Genomic DNA, 24,182 nt, shown 5'->3' with positions numbered 1-24,182 from the left:
AAACCCGACTAAAAATAAAAATACCCTTGTTTCACTTGCTCACTGGCAGCATCTCCAAAGATAGATGGATTTCCCTTTCATGCTCTTCTCTGTCACCCCATTTGCTAGCAATGAAGACACACATACTTTGGCCTAGAGTGGCACGCCAGGAAGTGTGTTGGTGTTAGTTTTCACACCAAACATTTGGTCTAACTTTGTAGGATTCAGGAAGAACTGTGTAGGCGGGTTTACATATTTACACAGAGCTAAATCTCTGCTTCATTCATCTCAATCTCTGCTGAAACATATCTGTAAACCTTTCTTAAATTCAGTATATGGGAATCTGTGCCAAAGGGAACTGAAGGTGCGCTTTGTGGCTCACAGATCATAAGCCTATCAGTAGGGTGGTCTTCTAAAGCTAAAAATAGTCCATTGTGTAGGCTGGAGTCCAAAGTGGGCCTGATATGTGGAAACAGAAGAAGCTATTAGCAAGTTTATTAAGGATCCTGTTGAGCATTCAGTTTTGAAAGTCAAACCATAGTATGAGCAGAGTTTTATCATGAAATTAATATTTTATGAATATTTTAAACAGAAGGTAGTGAATTCTCACTACCACTGTGAATGTGTAACTTACACACACTTGATAAGATTATTACTTCTTAACAAGAGGCAATAATGACTGTAATGAACTAAGGAAACCTCATTTTTTTCTTTAAAAAAAAACCTGATGTTAGTTGAGACTAACCATAATGGTTATAGTCAAGTAGTGAGATTATGAGCAATAATTTTCTCTTTATTTTCTAAACTTCAGTTATGAGTCTATTTTTAACTTGAAAATAACTTTAAGTATAATCCTGCCTCCACTACCCAAAATCTGGAAGCAGGTTTACATATGTAGATACAGATATAGATATAGATATTTAGTATTAAATATTATTTAACTAATAATTATTTAATTATTAAATACGAATTATTGAATTATTTAACAGTATTATTAGATAATTAAAATATTAAATACATGTATTAAAGTTACTTGTGGATATCAAGCTTCATTCTGCCTTTGTAACTTACATACATATATACATAGAGCAGGAGAAAGCTCAACTCCTTCCTCAGCAGGGAAGAACAATTTGCGAATTCATTTAGATGTTATTTAGATTTCTCATCCCAATTCCATTTTGTTTTCTCTCTTTTGGCTTTGAACTACCTCACTTTCACTAAGTGCCTATCATTACAACCAATGCTAATAACTCCCATGTACTGGGTACTTTCCCTTGCCAGCCAGGCTAAGCCCTTTGGCATGCACCACTTTTACTCATCCCAACAATGCAGTAAGGTTGGTGCTATTATTATGTTCGTATATACAGGAAAGAAAATCAAGGGTCAGGGAGGACATCTGTGTTGCCCAAGATAAATTCTGACTCCCAAGACCTTGGCCTTAAACCTGAGATGCATGAGCTATGGAGGTGTCTTTGCTTTACCCACAAAGCACCCAGGACAAAGCCTCGCACAGGAAGTATCTATTGAATGAATGTCTGCGTTTCTACATATCTTGAATTTTCCATCTGGGAGCCAGATTTATATTTTGTAGTTTAACATTATAGTTCAGATATAAGAAGGATCTCCCTTCAACCAATAGTATATATATATATATATATATATATATATATATATATATATATAAGAATATGTGATTTGAAAAAGAGAAATATATCTATATGTGTATCTTCCCCCGAGTAATTGTTTTTTTTTTTAAAGATTTTATTTATTTATTTGAGAGAGAGAGAATGAGAGAGAGCACATGAGAGGGGGGAGGGGCAGAGGGAGAAGCAGACTCCCTGCTGAGCAGGGAGCCCGATGCGGGACTTGATCCTGGGACTCCAGGATCATGACCTGAGCCGAAGGCAGTCGCTTAACCAAGTGAGCCACCCAGGTGCCCCCGAGTAATTGTTTTTAATGGTGGTATTTTGTTTGTTGTTGTTGTTGTTTAAATAAACTCTACAACCAACATGGGCCTCGAACTCATGACCCTGAGATCAGGAGTCGCATGCTCTATGGACTGAGCCAGCCGGGTGCCCCAATGGTAGTTTTTGAACAGAAATCTAATTACCAATACTCCTTCCCTGTTCAAAACACATACTAATTAGGGAAAGATAAGTAGGCAGAGGAATATCATTTTGATCTGTGAAAGATAAAATTCCAAAAAACTAAAAATTTAAATAAACACAGCTTCATTATTTTCAGGCTCATACACCCAGCCTAATTAATCTAACAAAATATTACCAGATGTTTTCCCAACTAGATATTCTTAATGAAGGGCTGATTTAACAAATCACTAAAAATAAGGGCAAATTATAAATTGTTTAAGTGTAAATAAGTTCACCTGATATTCTTTCTGCTGTCTTGTTCCCACTATGTAAGTGTTTAGCAAATCTCTTTTCCGGGGGTGGTAAGAGCAGTCAACAGCTGGATCTGATTTGTCACAAACTAGTCAAGGCCTAATTAAAGAGATTTCACCATGTTTTAGAAAAGTTTTCATTGACTTGAAATCCTTTCTTTTTTTTTCCTCTCAAATCTGTAATCCACAGCAAGAAATGTGGTCTTATCTACCAAGAACCAGCAGCAAGCCGTGTGGGAAGGAGAGGCATTAACCCTTCTCTGCAAGGCAGATGGGGCTGAGAGTCCCTTGTCTGTGGAATGGTGGCACCTCCCACAAGGCCAGAAGCGGCCAGAGTTGGTGGCTGGCATGCAGCAGGATGGCACCGTGCAGCTGGGGGCCTCCTACAAGGAACTCAATAACCAGGGCTCCACAAGGCTGGAGAAAATGGACTGGGCCACCTTCCAGCTGGAGATCAGCTCCACCAGCACCACAGACAGTGGCGTGTATGAGTGCAGAGTGTCTGAGGGCACCCGGAACCAGGCCAGAGGGCGGAGCTGGACTCAGAAGTTGGCTGTCACTGTCAAATCTCTGGGTAAGTGTCAAAGAAATCCTGTTCTAAACTTACATATATCAGCGGTACCTTCCTGGGCAGTGGGACACGGTGGAATTTGATTGTGTGTCAAGCCAAACCCCCTCGTGGCGCGTACACCCCAGGACACAGAGCGTAGTCTCTGGCTGCCAGGTCTGTCAACCAATCTCTAAAGTTTACTCATCTTTATAAGGATCATCCACAGGGTGCCACTTGTCGGTTGTTAGTCAAAACTGAACGCGAAAGCCTATGAGCTGGAGTAGACGTATAGAGGACCTGTGCCCGGTGGAGCTGAGCCTCGTACATCCAGGCTTCTAGAGCTGTAGCCCTGGGCTTGCAGAGTCTATTCAAGCCTGTGCGAAAGAGTGACGCTGAGCCCATGAGTGGAAATAAGGGAAGGCCAGCCACGGGGGGGGGGGGGGGGGGGCGGCGGGTGTAGGGAGGGGAGAGCACTCCACCCACTCAGTAGCAGCTGTCTAAGCAGAAGGCTGGAGAAACACTTCCTGTTTGTTATCACTGCTGGGAACGCTCTTAGAAGAGGATCAACTTTGGAAAATTTGAGGACAGAATTCAGGACAGACTGTCCTGTGAGTCAACTCTGAGCCCCAAATAGTTGATGCTCCCAATGTTTGAATGCATGGCTCCATGTAAAGAGGTGGTCAGTAGGAAAACTTTGATTTGACAAACATATTGGCAATGGTATTTCCCATTTATTTCTGCCCACAGAGTCGAGCTTATGGGTTAAGCTGATGAGCCGTCAACCCAAAGTGGAATTAGCCAAGACCTTTGGCCTGTCCTGCATAGTGGAGGCTGACTACGCCAACCTCAGGGTGCCACTCACCGTGACGTGGCAGTTCCAACCAGCAAGATCTCAAGTCTTTCATCCACTTGTTCGAATCACCCATAATGGCACTATTGAGTGGGGGGGTTTCCTATCTCAGTTCCAAAAGAAGACAAAAGTTTTACAGTCCTCATTTCATTCTCAACTCCTAATCCATGATGCCACCGAGGAAGAAGCAGGAGTTTATCAGTGTAAAGTAGAAGTTTACGTCAGAAATTCCCTATGCACAAGCGGCCCCGTGAGGGCTTCTGCCATCTCTCACTCACTGATGATAGCCATCACTTTACCAGGTAAACACCACTGGAAAGTGATTCCTGCTTTAAAAACAAATGAACACATTTCTCCTATTTTGGGTAAATTATAGAATTAAAATATAACATACCTTCCCCCGTGTTTTGACTGTATAAGTTAGCACCATGTAAAACCGATATCCAGGCTAACATGAAGTTAGTATGCATGGGATAGCCATACTGGTTGTTAAAACATTGACATACTTCCACACTGACTACTAATAACTGTTGCTCCATGCTCCTTCCCCCTCTTCTCAAAAGTCCCCACCACCCAGCAACTGAAAATTACCACATGGCACAAGAGGGGGCTTCTCGGACCAGCTCCGGTGGGGAGGGAGGCATTCTTTGGATTGGTCACTGCCCATGCCTTACTAGTCATTAAATGTTTGAAATGTCTCCCCTACTGCTAAGGATAATGTCAATTCCATTAGAATACATCTATCCTCTTGGTTTAACATGTTAATGTATAAGAGAGAATATCTGATTATAATCAAATATAATGGACCTCATCAGTTGGTGTAAGAGCAGAGACACAACCTGGGCGAAGTCCTGCTGGGTCATGTATCTTCTTCTATGACTTCCATTCTCTAAAGACATTGTGTTTAAGAGCCTTTGAAGTCATTTCTACCTGACAGGCACCGGTGAGCAGCTTAGCTTTGGGCAAATCACTCCATCTGTCCAAGTCTAGGGACTTCATCCCTAAATTGCTGTTCTGCACTGTGGTGACATATGTAATGTGCCTAGGACAGTGCCTGATGCATCAAGCAGATGCTCAGAACATGGTAGCCCCCATTATTCTCTCTGCTGCTGAGTGACATTTTTGGTAATAGTAACAATCTCCTTGTTGATTAACTCATGTCTTAATTGCCTTGTCCTTCCCATGGTATTTAAAATTGTTGACCCAATCCTTTCTTCTTGAAACTTCCTTTTTCCTTGGCCTCATGACGCAAGATTTTCTTGGTTTCTTTCCTAACACTCTGTTTCTTCTCATTCTCTTTTGCAGAATTCTGCTCCTTCACAGATCCATTCCTTTGCGTTTCAGCCTTAGCTTGCTCTCTTCTCATTCCATACAGTCTCCTGAAGTGGGCTTATTCCTCCCCCTGGTTCAACCTATATCCTGAAAACTCTCAAATCCATTATCCTGAAAGACTTCTCTTCTGATCTCCAGACTCGTTATACAATTACCTCCAAGGCATATCTACACTCAGTAAGTCCAAACATAAATGCACTATTCTTATTCTTCCAAATCTACTCTTCCTACACTGTTCTCCATGTCCTCATGATCCACCAGTGGCCCAGGTGAGAAACCACAACACCTCCATATCCACCTCATCCAAACTCTCATAGCACGGCCTGCAAGATCCTTTATAACATGGTACATTTATGTCTTTCCAGTGTCATCTTCTACTTTCCATCTTGAATTTGAGCTCTGGCCACACTGAACTACTTGCAAGCCCTCAAATACTCTGTGTTCTCTCTCACTTCCAGTCTTCGTTCAAGTCATGCATCTTGTGTGGAACTCTTTAACCCCTTCTCCACCAGACAAATTCCTATTCACTCCTAAGACTTAGCTTCAAGATCTCTGCTCCAGGAAGCCTCCAGGAAGCCTCCCCCTACTCCCATATTTGAGTTAGATGGTCCTGCCCTGTGCTCGGACAGCCACTTCTGCATACCTCTGTTACACTTGGGTGACACAGTCTTATAATTTGTAAGCCTCTATGCCTGTAGTGGTTTCTCCCTCTAGACTGGGAACCCACTGATTGGAGGTATCCACAGAGCCAGGAATGGTCTGGCACATAACACAATGTGTGCTTGGTACGTATTTGTTGACGGAAGAGGAAAGGGACCTACCAGCGAATTTTAAGAAGCAGTTACAAAAGTAGAATTAATGATATCACCAAGAAGTTAGAATAAGTTTTGGGAGGCAGGTTGTAGCATTCATCTTCCTGACAGAGCAGAAAAGCTGCTGGAGTAAAAGGATAGCTGACTCCATCTCTGTATAAGATTCCCACAGTTGACTGGCTGCAAAGAGACATACAATTTTAGTAGCCCACGTACAACTTCCTTTTGCTCACCCATGTTTGAAGGCAGGTACAAACAAGGACACGTCGGCGAATTGGGAATCCAGGAGTATTCCGGAGAGTGAGCACACAGACAAAGCATTAATAGGGCCACTTTCACTCACTTTGATTTATGAAATGTGACAGAAGAGAAGATGTCTATGTTTTGACAGTGAGGCATTATCATGTGGAAGAGATTGGTTTTCTGTATGACACTCCATCCCTCCCCATGTTCCCTATCCCACTCTGCCGGATGAGGGTAGAACCAGGACCAGTGACTGGAAGGTAGGGAGTGGTAAAATCCAACTTGACATCAGAAAGAATTCCCTAGTGGCAGAGATGTCCAAAGATGGAATGGGCTGCTTTGTCAGTTGGTGAACTGTTCGGAGGCTCAGTGGGCAGTTAGTAGGGCTGTGGGGGAAGGAATTCCCACATCTAATGGATGTAGGAGACATTGCCTCATGCCTAGTTGACCTCTAATGTCCCTTCTACCTTAAAATTCTATTTTCTAGCGAAATAAAAAAAGTCACTGTCACCATTCTTTTAATTTAGAGAGCAAGCTACAAGTGAACTCAAGCAGTCAAGTTCAAGAGATCCTCATCAACTCTAACACCAACATAGAATGTAACATCTTGTCCCGGTCCACTGGAGACCTTCAGTTAGCTGTCATTTGGTACTTCTCTCCCAGTTCCACTAAAGCAACCTGGCTGAAGATCCTGCAAATGGACAAGAACAATGTTGTAAAATACGGGGATGGATTTCACACCCTACGGAGAAAACAAAAATTCTACCCCGAGAAAGTTTCCCAAGACTTGTTTCAGCTACACGTTTTGAACATGGAAGACAGTGATCAGGGCAAATACCACTGCGCTGTGGAGGAATGGCTCTTGTCTACAAATGGCACTTGGCTCAAGCTTGGAGAAGAGAAGTCAGGTCTGACAGAATTGAAACTCAGGCCCACAGGTAAACCTCGCAAGTGTATCCTCACGTGTCTTTCTGTAGGATTGCCGTCTTCCCTTGGGCAGCTCTTCTTTGGAGTGGATATGTGAAGGTAGAAATATGACCCAGGGTCATAGGAAGAGTGTCCACCTGCACAACGAATGCAGGACCTAGTAGCCCAGCAGAAGAGGTGGGTGTCACTTAAGATGAATCAATCCGAGGCTTTGAGGAGCTTGGATGGGAACAAGATCCCATTGATTGGTTTGCTTATCAGCCTGGCAGCCTGGTCTATGGAGCTGCCCAGGTGTTGTATCTCTAGGTCTCTGTAATGGCAAGCTGTGTCATTCCAGTGGGGCTCTACTGTAATTTGGCAAAGAAAGAGTAATACGAAGCATATTTCTCCCACTGTGAACAGAAACTGTACAACTCTATAGGGATGTGTGGAGAAATTGCTTTTCAACATTTGGCTGCCTAAACATAAGGCAAATAAGAGTAGTTAACTGTTGGAATGGCTTACTGAGGGAGTCTCCTCTTCCTTGGGAGATCTTTAAAAGTGTAATAGAAGTTCCATCCATTTGCACTGGTCTAGGAGTGCTGCGGTGTAAATGTGGGCAGGGTTGATTGGATCTCTGGGTATTAGTTAGGTCACCTCCAATGTTGATTAAAATTAAATGAATGTCACAGCTAAGGTTCGGGAACTGGCTGAGATCCAACAGCACAATGCAAATAAGTTAATCTAGTTTGGTGCTTCAAATTTTATTTTCTACGTAACATCCAAAAATAAGATTATAATGAACATCGCCATGTATTAGACAATGAGAGATACAAAGAGAAATAAGGCACAGCTCTTGCCTTAAGGAGCTTACAATCTGTTGGGGGCAGCAGAGCAAAACAGTAGCTTAGCATAAGATCTCTTCCTGCTGCTCTGGTTTCCCTTCTTCACATTCTTCAGGCACTTCTTCTCCCTGCTAAATGTGGGTGTTCCTCAAGGACAGATCCTGGACCCCTTTGTCTTATTATTCTCTGCCCTCTCAGAACTTCTTAAATTCTGCCTTGGTTTCAACTACCACCTTTGATGAAATTGCTCTAAGTGTTTATGCTTAGATCCAGGTCTTTCAACCCAACTGCCTGTTGTACATTTCTGCTTGGAAGCCCCTGAGACCCTTACACTCAGCATGTCCCAAATTGCATTATCATCCTTGCCATCCCACAAGACTCATGCATACTTCTGCACTCCCCATCTATGTGGCTAGCAGCCCTTTCTCCCAGTTGCCCAAGCCAAACCTCGACAGTGTATGCACATCCCTTTAAGGAGGCAGCTACTCCTTAGCTCAAGCTAGCAAACACTTCCCATCCAGAAATGTGGGCTCAGTGTTGTCTGATCTTTTAGTCTATCAAGAAGTGCCTAAAATCTTTTTTGTGTGACATTGCTCGATTTGAGAATGTACGCAACTAATCCAAATTCTTGTCAGATTCTGAGGGTGTCAAACAAAACATATCTGTGGGTGGGGTGTGGCTGGCTGGGGGTGGCCAGCTGTGCACCCTGGTGTAGGGTGTGAGTTAAGGAAGAGGCCTCAGGGAAAGATACCGAGAAGGAGTGGTCAGAATTGTAGGAGAGACATTTTCTCTGAAATCAAAAGAGGAGAGGACTTCAAGAAAAAATAGACTTCAGTGATAAAACCCACAGAGAGGACAACAAAATGGAGTGTCTTGACCTGGGAAATTGGGCCCATACTGAGGATCCTGGCCAGAGCATGGTGATGGAATTGGAAGGCTGATTGCAGTCAAGTAGGGAAGAATTTGAGATGAGGAAGCAGAGACGGTATCATATAAACTAATATTTCACATACTTTGCCATGAGGAGAAGGAGAGAGTAACAACAACAACAAATCCAGGATCAGACAAAGTTATTCTTTTATTTATTTTTAATTTTTAAAAAGATATTTATTTATTTATTTATTTATTTATTTATTTATTTATTTGAGAGAGAGAGCACGAGAGGGGGGAAGGGCAGAGGGAGAGAGAGAAGCAGACTCCCTGCTGCACAGGGAGACCCTGGGATCATGACCTGAGCCGAAGGCAGATGCTTAACCAACTGAGCCATCCAGGCACTGCAACGTTATTCTTTTAAAGATAGATTAATAAATGTGTTTGTAGTAGAGTTGAAAATTCAGTGTATACTATAATTTCTTTATTTTGTTTGTAACTACTCTGGCCTTCATTCAAAGTTCTCACCTGCTAGTTAGGAGGGGAACTTTTTAAAAAAGTAAATGTCAAAATCTGTTTAAAACTTAGTCAACTGGTGAATCGTTGAACACTACATCAAAAACTAATGATAAGTTGGCTAATTGAACATAATAAAAAAAACAACTTAGTCTAATCCAATAATTTAAAGTCTCTCCTTCAGTGGTATTCTAACACTTGTATAAAAATGTTCAGTCTCTCAGAGAGCCTCCTCTTTCCTTTCATCTAGAACTGAGATGATATCTGGGCATATGGGAGGAGGGTAATTTGCTAGGAATGAGGGGCAGTGGTGCAATACCCAGCTTGAGGGGATGGCTGGAAGTTTTGAATGATCCCTCTGGGAAGTAGAAGAAAAAGTTGACCAGGGAGGGGTAAAAGCAGCAGGGCAGAGCGCCCACTGAACCTGGGTGGTTTCAGGGGCAGGTTTTCAGCAGACAAGAGGTAGGGCTGAAGAAGGAAAATGGTTGGTTTGATTCATAGCGCAGAATGTTCTAGCAAATATGGAAGAAGGACAGGGGTCAAGGAAAAAATGTTACAGATGAAAGACCTGATGTCTTAGGATTTTAAGATGGCATCTCCTCAGTGAGAACTAGATTTTTCAGAGGAGGTATCCAATCTAAAAATCTAGATTCTTCTTTAATTTATTGCCATTTTATTTCCTAGGAAGTACGGTACGTGTCTCCAAAGGGTACAGGACAGAAAATGCTACTGAGCATGGAGAGGTGGCCATCCACTGCAGCCTGGAGAGTTCTGGCAGCTCAGCTTCCCTGTTCTCTGTGATGTGGTACCGGAACAGGGAAAATTCTGGAAGGAAGATGCTGGTGCACTTGCAGCATGATGGCTTGTTGGAGTATGGCGAAGAGGGGCTCAGGAGGCATCTGCACTGTTACCGTTCATCCCCTACAGACTTTGTCCTGAAGCTTCATCGGGTAGAGATGGAGGATGCTGGGCTCTACTGGTGCAGGGTGACAGAGTGGCAGCTGCATGGCAGTCCAAGCAAGTGGGTCAACCAAGCATCAGATGAGTCACAGCATATGGTGCTCATGGTGCTGCCTTCAGGTAACGAGGGGCTAATCTGTCCTGGCTCGTGGTCAGGAGAATCTTGGTCTCCCCTCTTGTGCTTTGCTGAAAGCATTTACAGATTCCCTAAAGAAAGTGACTCTGTCATTTCTCTCAATCGTAATTTCCATTTCTCATTTGGACAGACAAGGTCTACGTGAGGTTTTGGCATAGACATTTAAATGTCAGGGGCATCTGACCTCCTTCCCCCCTTCCCCTCCCAAACAAACAAAAAACCCCATCAAAATCATATCCCTTTAAAGAACAAAATAATGTTCGCAGCAGACATCCTTACCCCTTGGCTGATTCTCCAGTCTCAGAAAGCTCAGATCTGCAGTGGAAGTCGGAATGAGGGATAGGAGCACGGTGACTTTAGGTTTCAGTTGGTCAAAGTCAACTACATCTAAATGCTCCCCACCTCAAAAACAAAATGAAATCTTTCTCAAAACATAAGTGCCAAGCTTCTTCTCACTCTATATGTTCAACAAATGAGCAGGATTTTGATAATGATAGTCATTTGGTTGCCTCTCCTCATGGCAGCTTGCAAGGCATTGAAGGAGAAAGTGTGCCCTATAGAACCTGTTTACGGGGTCCAGCAAGGAGGGTAGCTACTGAAAGACCTTGGCCAATGCATGGCCATTCTCTGTGTGGGAAGGCCATCCTACTCAGCTGAGTGCACAGCTTGAGGAGGGATATGGAACAGGTGGTTGTGAAGGAGAGGCGCATCCTTCCAGTCAATCCAGTGCTAAGCATGTAATAGGCATTCATGAAGCATTTGTTAACAAAAGCAGCAATTTCTCCAGCCAGACCCGTAAATCTTCCCTGGTGATCAATGCACTGGCTGATGTAGCCAGCTCATCGCTGAGCCACTCCTTTCTGGTAAGGTTTAAGGTGAGGGTGAGAGGTGAGCTATAAACTGAACTGGGAAAGGGACTCTGAAGACGCAGAGATGTGGTCTCAGTGCCCCACACCAGGAAGGGTAAGATGGATCAATGAAAGATAACATTCCTAAAACACCAGCTAGCTTTGGTGACGCTCCTTAGCAGGGGAGAAAGGGTGCTGCCCAGAATGGTGGCAACTTCTCTGAAGTAGGGTTAGTTGTATCCCAGCCCTGGCCAGGCTTCTAGAATGGAAGCCAGAGTTATCTGATGTGTTCCCTGGGGCTCCGTCATCCTCTTCCCCTGACCATTTTTCTTCAGGAGTTTTCTCCCAAGTGTCCAGAGAGAATTTTTCTTCCTATCAGCTTTTCTTCTATTCCAATCATTATGGGAAGTCCCACAACCCTGAGCACATTCCATACATGTTTTCTCACTGGAATTCCCAGGCCCTGTAGCATCAGCAGTTTTTTTGTAGCAGAATAAATAGATAACAAGTGTAAAAAGTATCTCTTCTGTTACTAAAAAGCACATTTCCTCTGAGAAAGATGAGATCCTTCACAGCGTATATGTACTGTTAACCTTTGTGGAATCCTTATAAATCAGGTGAAAGGTTTTAAAAAAGATGAACTCTGGAAAGAAAACATTAAAAATTAGGTGATCTTTGTATTCTTTACAGTCGAAGAAGCTTGAAAGCCTGTGCCATGATAAGCTGAGGGTTTTCATTATAAACACAGTTAAAGGTTCCCAAGTAAATCCTCAATTATAGCATCTCACTTCCTCTACCTGGCTGTTCCTTTCTGGTAGTTAGAGAGTTGCGGAGGCAGTGGGGGGTGGGATGAAAAATTCCAGGGTTTGGAATCAGACAAGCCTAGGCTCAAATCACAGCCCTGTCACCTACCTACGAGCTCTGAAATTACACCCTGTTATTTAACCTCTGTGAACCTCAGCTTACTCATAAAGTGAGGATCATTATACAAGTGTGTATAAATTATCTAACATAGTCCCTGGAATATTGTAAGTGCACAAGAAATGTTAACTCTCTTTTCCATTATGCCTCCAAACATGTCACACGCGCGCACACACACACGTATGGATATATCCATATATGTGACAAATATTTTAAGTTGTTCAATAAGTAACTATGTGAGGATCTGAGGACACAAAAACATGCATTACAGAGTCTTTTCCCAAAGAGCTCAGATTCTGATGGGGGACATGAAGTCCAAAATGATAGGGGTCATCAAAGAAGTAGCCTCAGGATGAAGGAACAGAGGCAGGGCTGGGTGGGAAGGAGATCTGGGAAGTTCCCCAGGGTATGCAGCCTATGAAAAGGAAGAGAACATATTTTAGGAAAAGGGATGACTATGCAAGATGATCATAAAAGCTGTGGCGCAAGGGCAAGAGATGACGTTAGTGAGATGGGGAGGGTATGGATCTCAAAGGGGGGGTGAACTTATTCATGAACATTATGGGAGTGTCAGCAAACAAGTTCAGGCAGGGGAGGGACATCATGAGATTTGCATTTTAGAAAGCCCCCATTGGGAGCTGTATTAAAGACGAACTGGAGGGGAGGCAGACACAGAGTAGGGAGAACTATCTGAAATTGATAGTAGGAACCCAGGTAAGACAAGATGAAGGCCTGAATTAAGGCAGTGCACATGAGGGCTGAGAGAAGGGCGGGAATTCAGTGCTAGGAGGTGTCATCTTCAGGAGTTAGACACTGATTAGATATATGTGGAGGGTGCATGAGCAGAAGTGGAGAATCAAAGATGAGTATCAAATTTCTAGCATGGGTGGATATAGGAAGAGGTCTGAATGGGGAATTTAGTTCAATTTTGAATAAGCTGGGCTGGAATTGAGTTTGAAATATGTGTGAATTATCCAAAGAGATCTACCCAATAGACATGGGGACTTCCAAGTGAGATCTTTGCCAGATTTGTAGATTAGAAGGCATCAACTTATAGCCAATAATGGTGCCCAACGATGGACTCCTGAGATATATCCCTGTTGATCAGGGGAGTGCAGAAGAGGAGCCTGTGAAGGATAATGAAAGGAGTAGCCAAGAGGTAGGAAGAAAACCAGGGTTTGGTGGTATCATAGAAACCAAAAGCAGAGAAGGTATCAAGAAGGAAGGGAAAGCCAACAGACTCAACTACTGCAAAGAGGTCAATTAAGATAAGAATCGGAAAATATCCATTGGATTTCACACTGTTGGGCAATTGCAGACAAGTAATGAAAAACGTCAGACCACAGTGAGGAAGTGGACACAGCAAATACAGATTACGCTTTCAAGAGCTTTGAGGTAAAGGCAAGAGAGAAAATAACAAGTGGCGAGAGGTGTCAGTCAAGTTTTACTTTGTTCTGTTTTGGTTTGGAGGTGGTAGGGACTTGAGCACGTTTACATTCTGGAGGGGAAAGAGGCAGTGGCGAGGACGAAGGGGAAGATTAGAAGAGGGTAGACCAACAGTCCAACACCTTGCATCAACATAGACCACCTCCTGTCTGGAATGCTCCTCCATGTCATCTTTCTCTGATCAACATCTATGAATCCTTCACCTCCCAACTTAACCGCCACCTTCTCAGTGACTTACCTTATTCTCTTAGTCATTACACTTGTCTAACATCCATAAGCACTGCCAGACTGTACATTCTGAGCAGGCAAAGACTGAGTGTCTCATTCCCAGCACAGCACAGTACCTGGCACATAGAGATGCTCAAGGACTTACTGAGTCACAGCATAATCACACTCCTCGTAAGGACCTGCTCTATGTATTAATAAAGTCCAGATCAGATATAACATGCTAGCAATTCTCACTTCTCCAGTGGTTTTCCACCACCCCTATGTGGCAATTTCAGGCTGGGTTAGTTTAGGACTGCCTAATAAAACTGTGGAGCCTGTGGTTCAAATGAAGGCAGAAAAATTAAGAGGAATTTCCCTGAGGGAATGGACCTTGCACCTTCTTCTCCATCTTACTTCCTTATCTATGACTATGCCAAGGTAGGGGCTAGAGATACCTTTGTCTTTTTACCTCACCCTCAGAGCCCAGACATAAATGCCTTATTCTAGAGAATTCACTGTGATTAATTAATAGACAACACTATACAGCTTCCTGGGGACTGGATTGGTTGTAATTGTATGGTGTTTATTACTACTCCCCAACTTCTATTTGGGTAAGGATATACTTAGAGAGCGAGCCTTCAAAGGAGACATGTGCCCCTACCACACTGAAGTTTCTGGAGAGACCGTAGAATTTATCTGTGCTACCCCAGTACCTCCAACAAAGTCTCCAGCACATAGTACTCAACAAATGCTTGATGAAAGAATGAGCAAGCTTGAGTCTTAAAATGAAACAGGATGCTATCAGGCATCACTCATTCTGGGATGCACTCGTATCAGGTTCCTTAACCCTACTTTTATTGCTTGGCAGGAGCCAACTCTCTCACGTGGCCACACTTGGCACAGTCAGTCGCCGAAGTTTTGGTGGAGGGGGGGAGGAGTTGGTAGCCCCCCTTGTTATCCTGTATCTTTCTTCCGCTGAAGTCAGTATTTCTGAGGTGATATCAAAAAGGAATGCTCCTCGTGGCGTGTTTGGCTGTGGGTGGAAGCGCATTATAAACTAAACCTCATGATGAAGTGTTCTTGTTACATTTTTGGCTCTGTCTTGCAGACCTTGTACTTTGAGCATCGGGGACTTACTCGGATTGATTCAAAATGCCAAACCTTAATGGTTTTGAATGTCACTAATTCTAATCCAGATATGGGTGAGAGGCAGATGGTGGGAAATGGTGATCGTGGGATCTAGAGCAAACACTGACCTCCCAGGAGAGGTAATTTAGAAGCACTGGAGCTGAGAGTTGCTAGCTGTTGGCCAATTCGGCACTGTGAATCCTTTGATGGCAGATTGCTCCAAACAGAACAGCCTCCTCCCCATTAAGATAGTCAAGCCCTCTGGCAGTCCCTTCGTGCTGAAGGTTAGAGTCTCAGTGGCAAAAAAACCAAGTACCAGATTTCTTTCCCCCTTCTATGTGCCAGCCCCATCTCCTCATGATCACACCATCATCTAACAATGGTGAGACCGAGGTGGACTCTCACCTTCCAATTCTCTGCCACCCATGACTGGGAAGGGAAGTCAGAGTCTCCTAATAAGTAGCCATTAGACTCTCAATGGATTGTCACCCAGTTGTGGAGACAGAGGGACCAGAGATTTAAGGGAGAGTCTTGGCCTGTGGAAGAACATGGCCAAGCATGTAGCCCCGTCTGGGGAATCAGTTGGTCCAGCCCTGTTTTCTGTCCCATCTCTTGAGAGAAAGTTGCCTATGATTTTTCCTAACATTCTCACTAGCATTCCAACTAATATTTATTTCTTGCTGACTCAACAAATGCACTGGGCACTCTGTTAAATACTTTATTGTGCATTATCTCATCACAACTCTAGAAATTATCCCCATTTGATCAATGAGGAAACTAATCATTATTGAGGATAAGTAACTTGTCTAATGTCAGTAACAGTAAGTTAAAGAGCCAGAATGTGAACCCAGCTGTCTTGGAGATGGTAGTCAGTCACTACGCTGTGTCTGAGTGGTGTGAAGTGTCAAAGCCAGGACTTCTACCCACTGTTCCCTACGGCTCCATTCTCTTTCAGCATCTCCATCTATACCTTCTCCTTATCCACATGCCTTCAGATATATTCAGATAAGAGCTGGGAGAATTATTGTAGTCAAGCAGGGCCTTGGAGAAAGGGGTCAGGTAGGATATGGAGAGAGGCGGTGATCAAGAATTAAAAGTCTAGCTTTATCATTGCCCACCCTTTCAAAAACAAAAACCAAATCTAGGCTGGAGAATATAAATGAGACCAGAGAAAATCCAGGCCACAAACCCCTGTAGCAATTTGTGAGTTCTGAGAGCTGCCAGCCTAATGTTCAGTGATGATCTTTACTCTGCGCAACATGATGGCAGCCACCCCTGGGTTCCTGTGGGTGCAATTTACTCATGCAATTAATTCATTCATCAGTTTCCATTGATGACCCATGGACCAAGTGCTGGACAAGATAAAAAGATGCGTAAGATATAGGCCCTGTCCTTCAGGAGTTCACAATGCAGGAGTTGGACAAATGTTTAAATTCTTTCTTGACTTCCAACAAAGAGACGTTCTTCAAGGTTCACGATGCATCGGCAATGCCAAAAACAAAATTCTTGCAGCAGAGGTTGGTAGAAATGACCTTTAAAGCTGTTTACATCTCTAAGAGTCTATAATCCCATGAATCCTAGAACTTCACCTTTGAAGAAGAAATCGCTTATGTCATTACAATTTTCTAATAGAAGCACAGCTACTATTAGCATCCGATTTTTCGGAAGAGCCCTGGTTTCAAATATCCTGTCATAAGTACATGTAGTTGGAAGACTACATTTAGTAGTTGGTGTCTCTCTAAGCGTGTGTCTTTCTGCATGGAGAGTCTGTTAAGCCAGTCCTTTGACTAGTAACTCTGGGCACTGCTTCCTGGAATCTGGGGTGTTTGCAGCCCTGTCCCTTTGCCTCCCTGTGCACGTGGCTGGGAACCACTTTGGGGTGGCGTGTGCATGCTCTGCATGTCTGCGTGGCTGATGGCGCTTCCCCATGGGCTGCAGCTGCCCGGCAGTCATGTGCTTCAGCCTGCCTTTAGATAGTATCCTCTGCCCATGTGGTTGCAGTCAGTCCGATTCCATTCAGATCAGCCACAGTTGTCACGCACGTGTGCGGGGCACTGCAGGGGACGTGGAAACAAATGACACTATGAAGTATACTCAAGTAACTGTGATGAAACCAAGGAGATGGTTAAGGGGGACCAAAAGAGGTCTACACCAAGGGGTGTGTGAGAAGAGGGTCCGGGAGGACTGTGCCTGGAGGCAGGTAGGATGACCCTGGGGAAGAAACGGGTCATCTGAGCTGCATCAGAAGGACCCGGAGGATTCGGGTGCAGAGCGTGTGCCGGATGGAGGCAACAGAGCAACACAGGAAAGGAGCTCAAAGGAGGGCACCCGGGGGAGACCCATCTGGAGAGTCAGGAAGGGCTGGAGCTGCTCACTCTGTGCTGTCGTGTAAGGACAGCGTGCTGTGGGAGTGCGCGCACAAGTACGTAAGAGGCAGCAGTGGGAATAACTCCGTTAAAAATTCAGGACCGGCCACAGAGTTGAGAACGAGGGCTGAGTTATAGATCTCTTTTCTGAGGATAGAAGATTAAAGGAGAGGTTTTCTTTTTTGCTTTGTTTTTCTTCGCGGCTGTTGGTTTTAAGTAGGTCATTGGAACCCCAGTGGTTGGAACTTGCTGGGTGAAGGCAGCGCGAGGCTGGAAAAGCACCATCCTGGACTTGACTTTCCCCCACCACTTCCCCCTTTTCCTGCCCAGATGTGATTTAAAGGGCCCACTGCTCTTTGGCCCCGCGGTTTTTACCTGTATTTGCCTGTAACAGTAAATCCCGCACGGGTTTATCGTTGATTCGTGCAGGTAAGTTGGAGACTGATTATCTTTATTGTTCTCCTTTTCATTGCAGAGCCCACATTTCCTTCCAGGATCTGCTCATCAACATCTTTACTCTATTTCCTATTGGTCTTCCCCTGCATTCTGTTGATTCTTCTGCCCATTTCCCTCCTCTGCTGGTACCACAAGGCCAGAAAGTTGTCAGCACTGAGTCTAAAAGCACAGAATGAAAAGGCTCTCTGGGTGAACTTGAAAGGGGCTGGTGACTGGACAACGAACCGGAAGGAAGAGGAAGAGGAAGACGATTGAATCTGGAGAGCTTCCAGCAGCCCTGGGGAAAGTGCGGGCTTTGGAATCAGACTGAGCGGCATGTGAATGTGAATGAATCCTGATCCGGTCCTTCTTGGCGTCTGTGGCCTTAGGCAAGTTAGCTAGGAATCAGAGGGAATATTTATTGAGCTAGACGCTCACTGGGCGTCACTAGGGGCCCCACACTGCTAAGTGTCTCTTCGTTGTATTACCCTCATCTACCCCTTGCATCTTCCCAGGAGCTAGATGATTTACCCTGTTTTTCACTGGCCCTACCTCACAGAGGTTCAGGGTCCCTGTCTGTAAGGAGAGAACTTCCCTCACACAGCCTCTTGGGTATTCGGTGAGATCGTATGGCGAAGCCCAGGGTGAGAATGCCCTCTACTCTCTCCTCCCTTATGTCACTGACTCCCGGGAGAGCACTCCAAGTGGTCCAGTCACACTGGCTCTAGGTTCATCTTTTGCCCCCAGGTAAGAGGTGTAGGAAGGGGCCTGATGTCAGCAAGGCGAAAAGATGTTGGGGATATGCTCTTCGTTCACATCTGATCTGCCTCCCAACGTGAGAGTGACTTCCTTCAAAGTAGAAATCCCATCTTTCCCTCATCCCCTCTATAAATGCTACTCAAGAACAAGCTCTGCATAGAGGGTGCCTGATCCATATTGGCCCTTTGATGAAATTGTAAAGCATTTTGTAGTCTGAGTTTCTTTTTTTCTTTCCCTTTCCCTTTCCCTTTTCCTTCCTTCCTTTTTTCCTTTCGCTTTCTTTTCTCTATTAGCATTAGGTCATTGCTAAGGAAGAACTTTTTTTTTTTTTTTTTTTTACAACAGTGCTCTAATCAGCCCCTAAGGCCTCATACCTCCCCTTCCTCCCCACGCCAGAAGATCCATCTGGGTCCTGGCTCTGAGCCAGTGCCTTATTTTCTTTGACCTGACAGCATTAGGTAGCAGCACAGGGCATTGTGGTGGTTCTCTGGGGGAGGAGGAGGAACAGTGCCCCTGTCCCGTCCTCCCCCAGCAGGGGCTAGGAGCTCAGGGGAAGCAGTGGGTCAAGTCTGGTTCCTCAGGGTCCTCTATTCTCAGCCAGGAACGGTCAGGGGAGGGGGATGGTTGGGGAGCATCATGGCTTAAGGCTTTCAGCAACTGTCCCCCAGGATATAACAAGTGTTCCCACTGGGCCTGAGGCCTCCTCATCTTTGTTTCAAAAGCTGCTCGGGCCCTGTTGTAGCCAGAATTGGAAATCAATCAGTACCACCTAACAGACTTGAGAAGATGCATCTATTTATTATCTATGTGACCAACAGGGTTGCTTTAACACTCGCTGATTTGCATTTCCAAGGAGAGCAATTTATTTTTAATTATTTTATCAAGCACACACGTCTCTCCAAACATAATCAGTTCCTTTGCAGGGGGAGCATTGGTGGCTATGAGAACTCCCAGTGAAGAGCTATAGGTCCCTTCCGCTCATCTCCCTTTATAGGCTCATTTAAAATAGCCCAAGTGTTTCCTTAAATGTGTCAACACATTAGTCTCTTCTCAGGTAGGGGTGGCATATTTTTCAGAAAACAAAGCTAAAGGTAACACTTGTTAGAAAGTATGATGTCCCCTGCCTTTTCCCCCCCCCCAAAACCTGTATTTTAATTAGGATTTTAAAGGGAAAGGGAGCAGAATCGAGCCCCGTCAGATAATCAGAGCGGATTCTGGTGCTGCCCCCTGCCTGGGGTCCTCTTTCCCCTGACCCCGTCCCTCTCTCCTCACCTGGGTCCGGCCTTTTGGCTCAGAGCTCACTGGCCACTTCTTCCCGTTTGAATCCGGCCCAGACATGGCACAGAGCAGACACTGTAATGTCCAAGTGCATCGCCCGGAGCCGAGCATGGGAACGATTCGATTACTCCCCAGGGAACACCTCGTGCCCAGCCCCGGGATTGGTGTGAGGGATCCAGCAGGGACCCAGCCAGATGCAGCTCCAGTCCCCTAGGGTCATCAGCTTGTCCCTTCTGGCTTCTGGGCTCTCAGCACGCTAGGTGTGCTAAGAAGCCGTGTTGTGCTATTTGGCCCGTCGTGAATTTTTAGGCAGCTAAACCCCAAAGTCGTCTTTTCTCTTCTCTGAACTGAATAAAATTTGTGTTCAACCAAGTCGGTCGACATTTCCCGTGAAACCTCTTCTCTTTCCAATGCTGTGCTTGTCCCGTTTTACTCTCTAACACTTAGTGGAGAACTTCACTTTTATTCACCGATTTAAACTTTTCCATTCTGTGTCAGCACCTGGTTTCCCTTTCAGCGTCTTGGGTTTTCAGGCCTCCTTGGCAACCGAACAAACCTGTCTCGGGAGTTGGCTACCTATGGCCCACAGGCCAAGCGCAGACCACCACCCGTTTTTTAAAATATGAGTTGTTGGAAGACAGCCATTCCTTTTGCCTGCGTATTACCTCAGGCTGCTGTCTTCATGAAACGGCAGAGGTGAGTAGTTGCCTTGGAAAATGTAGGCCTAAAATCTTTACTATCATAGGCCCTTTACAGAAAAAGGTTTCCTGCTTTAGTGGCTAATGTTCTGTCTTAACCACGCACTGTGTTCCTGGGACCCTTGGCCTGTTGTATTGGTATCTCTTATATACCTGATTAATTGAAGAATAACCTGAGGCTCTCCAGATTGGGGTGTGGTCCAAGCCATTGTGAAGTTCGAATCCTCTGCCACACTCCTCCTGGAGATGGGAAATTCAGCACCCTGGAGGTGCTCCTGCTCTGTGCAGGACGAGATGACGTGGAGGTGTGTAAAGCATGAATAGGCTGTTTTCGTTCTTTTTAGTCTAGGAAGACATGTAGGGGAAACAGCTGATATACGGCAGAACAAGAAAGTAGAAAGTCAAGTGCCATAATTCTTTCTTACGATTGCACAGAAGTTGTTCATCATCTCAGAGTTTCAGGGCACCCCCATGTAAAAGGGATTGTTGTTCCTGTCCTGCAGGAAAGACAGGGACGCTTCGAGGGGTTGGGTTGCTCCAGGATCACCCAGCCACGTGTAGAAGAGTAAGAGCTCCAATTGAGGTCTGCTGGCAACCAGTCCTAGACTCTTCCCATGGTAGACACTGTGCTCAAAGTCACAGCAATGGGGAACATCTAGTGATAATAATATCCACCTCGCATGGTTGTTATGAGCATGGAATCAGATACTTATATGGGGATAAGTTTTAAACTGTTTGAAGTCGTAAGTGAATGTGGGCATAACCGAGTTTTTTTTCAGGCCTCATCTGTCTGTGCACATAAACGAAATTAAATCAACAATAATCAAATTCTATAGACTTTCGCCCCCCAAGCTACTTACACGGGGTCTTGGCCATCTGTAAAGCGTTCTTCAAGTATTTCTGGGGATTCTATAGGATTCTGGGAATCCGCATGAGCTCACAAACTAGTCCCCTCCCACATGGTTTCCTGCTGCTTTGTTCAGCTCTGTGGGCTCCCACTGCAGCTAGGATGCTGGAGCATATGACGTATTAACGCCGGACGGTGTTCGTTGGTAAGCAAGGAAAAACACCTCTCATTCTGTCCTCATGTCACACTCTGGATTGCAAACGAATCCAAAATTGCTTGTGCCCCCATGTCTCCAAAGATTGTGAAAACAGGTCCTTTAACTTTTGCCCAGTACCTCCTTGCTCCACAGGGTCCAGACACCAGCGAGTCTGGGCCCAGTCTGGGAGAGAGGCGTCATGCTGTTTTTCATTTCCCATGCTCAGCCCCTGGGAACCTGTTAGTACATCTTCATCTCAGGCCCCCTGTCTCCCCTGTAGTTGAGTCATGCAAATTTTACTTCTGGGGAGTCCGCCCACTCATCAGACAGGTCCAGGGAAGTTTACATTCCCTGTAGGCTCAGCTGGGACGTCTGTTATGTTGGCTATTAATTTTTACCCCTAATGCAGTAAAGTGCTATGGCAAATAAGAAATCAGAGACAGCTTCATAAAGGAGATGTCATTTGAACTAGGCTTTAAAGTCAGGAAATATTTTGACAGGAGAAGTTGGGATAAACAGTAATCTGCGGAGAGAGGTAGCTCCATGAAAAGTGTGTAGAATAGCTTTGGTTTGATTTAAGTGTCAGATTTATGGAGCAATGAGAGATATTAAATATGGAAAGGTTAGAGTAAGGAGGGACAAGAGAACAGATCTTGAACAAGCACAAAAACTTCGACTTTATTTGATGGACAATGGTGAGCCATTGAATGTTATTTAGCAGGGAAGGAGCAGTTCTCCTTTAGGAGAATTGAAAAACCAGCAGCATAGATGATGGGTAAGGGTTGAGTGAGGGCTGGGGCAATATCAAGGCAAAGCAGGGCAGCCAACCTCAGGAAATAACCTCCATTTTCCTAATTTGTGTAACAAAGATAAAACCAATTTTGTGAGGTTTGAGGACTGAACCGAATTATCAGAAAGTTTCAAATATTACATTAAGCTCATAGAGGTAACTAATGTATATTTGTTAAGTACAATGATAACGTGTTATGAGATTCTTCTTCTGTTTAATAAATATTTGTTAGCCTAATTTTCTATTGGTAATTGTAGAGGTAAGAGAGTTATATCTTTTCACTTAGCTGGCTTTCCGTTTGACTTATCTTTAAAAAAAAAAAAAAGATTTTATTTATTTATTTGAGAGAGAGTGTGTGAGAGCAAGAGAGAGGGAGAGAGAGCACAAGCAGGGGGAAGGGTAGAAGGAGAGGGAGAAGCCGACTCCCTGCTGAGCAGGGAGCCCCATGCGGGGCTTACGTGGGGCTCGAACCCAGGACCCTGAGATCATGACCTGAACCTAAGGCAGGTGCTTAACCGACTGAGCCACCCAGGCGCCCCTGCCTTATCTTTCTTTTTTTTTTTTAAGATTTTATTTTTAAGGTATCTCTACACCCAATGTGGGGCTCGAACTCACAACCCCAAGATCAAGAGTCACATGCTCCATTGACTGACCAGGCAGGCGCCCTTTCCTTATCTTTTTGATGCTTGCTTTTATGTTTAATTTACTTGTTAGATATTTGGAGTTCCTACCATGTCCTCTTTAAATCCAAGGCTCCTTTTGGATCAGCTCTGACTTTCAAACAGAGATATTTTGACTAGAAGCATAATTATCACATTAAACCATTTGCTGAGATGGAAGACCACTTTGGATAGGAGGTATGAATAAGTTCGTATGTCATAAGTTAACCAGTAAACGAAAATCCAAATTCATTATGCTTTTAAGGTCACAATGGTACAGGGTGTTGAAAATGTGCGCTTCAATTTTATATGGAGAGAGAATCCATTTTTGTGGATTGAAAGTTTCAATACTGTTAAGATGTCCATTTTCTGCAAATTGTCCTATAGAGTTGATGCAGTGGTTATCAGTGGGGGAGGGAGGGCATGGCAGTTGTGCTCTCCAAAGGACACTGGGCAATTTATGGACACATGCTTTTGTGTGGCACAGCCTGAGGTAGGGGGTTGCTACTGGCACCTGGTGGGTAGAGCCCAGGGATGCTGTTAACCATCCTCCAGTGCACAGGACAGACACCTTTCCCCACAGCAAAGAATTGCCTGGCCTGAAATTTCAATAGTGTTGAGGATAAGAAACCCTGATTTAATGGAATCCTAATCAAAATCTCAGGTAATTTTAGTTGCGGAGAAAGGGGAACCCTCCTACACTGTTGGTGGGAATGCAAGCTGGTGCAGCCACTCTGGAAAACACTATGGAGGTTCCTCAGAAAGTTGAACATAGAGCTACAATTGCACTACTGGGTATTTACCCCAAAGATACAAATGTAGGGATCCGAAGGGGTACGTGCACCCTGATGTTTATAGCAGCAATGTCCACAATAGCCAAACTGTGGAAAGAGCCAAGATGTCCATTGACAGATGAATGGATAAAGAAGATGTGGTATATATATATAAAACAATGGAATATTATGCAGCCATCAAAAGGAATGAAATCTTGCCATTTGCAACGACGTGGATGGAACTGGAGGGTATTATGCTGAGCGAAATAAGTCAATCAGAGAAAGACGTGTATCATATGACCTCACTGATACGAGGAATTTTTAATCTCAAGAAACAAACTGAGGGTTGCTAGGGGGGTGGAGGGTGGGGGGAATAGGGTGGCTGGGTGATAGACACTGGGGAGGGTATGTGCTATGGTGAGCGCTGTGAAGTG

The 24,182-nt window shown here is 44.5% G+C and overlaps 1 protein-coding gene across 2 annotated transcripts in view; it reads left to right on the top strand.

Moving 5' to 3' along the window:
* CD101 (CD101 molecule) overlaps positions 1-22,635 on the top strand; it is a 37,632-nt gene extending 14,997 nt beyond the window's left edge. For both annotated transcript variants that reach the window (XM_034990207.1, XM_034990206.1), the window contains exons 5-9: positions 2,568-2,951; positions 3,675-4,079; positions 6,692-7,102; positions 9,986-10,381; positions 17,789-22,635. In XM_034990207.1, the coding sequence (XP_034846098.1) occupies positions 2,568-2,951; positions 3,675-4,079; positions 6,692-7,102; positions 9,986-10,381; positions 17,789-18,024 (1,832 nt within the window). In that variant the 3' untranslated portion in view covers positions 18,025-22,635. The remainder of the gene's footprint in view (positions 1-2,567; positions 2,952-3,674; positions 4,080-6,691; positions 7,103-9,985; positions 10,382-17,788) is intronic.
* Positions 22,636-24,182: the final 1,547 nt, after the last annotated feature.

Source organism: Mirounga leonina, unplaced genomic scaffold (assembly GCF_011800145.1).
Source record: "Mirounga leonina isolate KUSES-001 unplaced genomic scaffold, KU_Mleo_1.0 Mir_507, whole genome shotgun sequence".
NCBI classification, from domain to species: domain Eukaryota; kingdom Metazoa; phylum Chordata; class Mammalia; order Carnivora; family Phocidae; genus Mirounga; species Mirounga leonina.
This window is presented reverse-complemented; position numbering and strand designations above follow the sequence as displayed.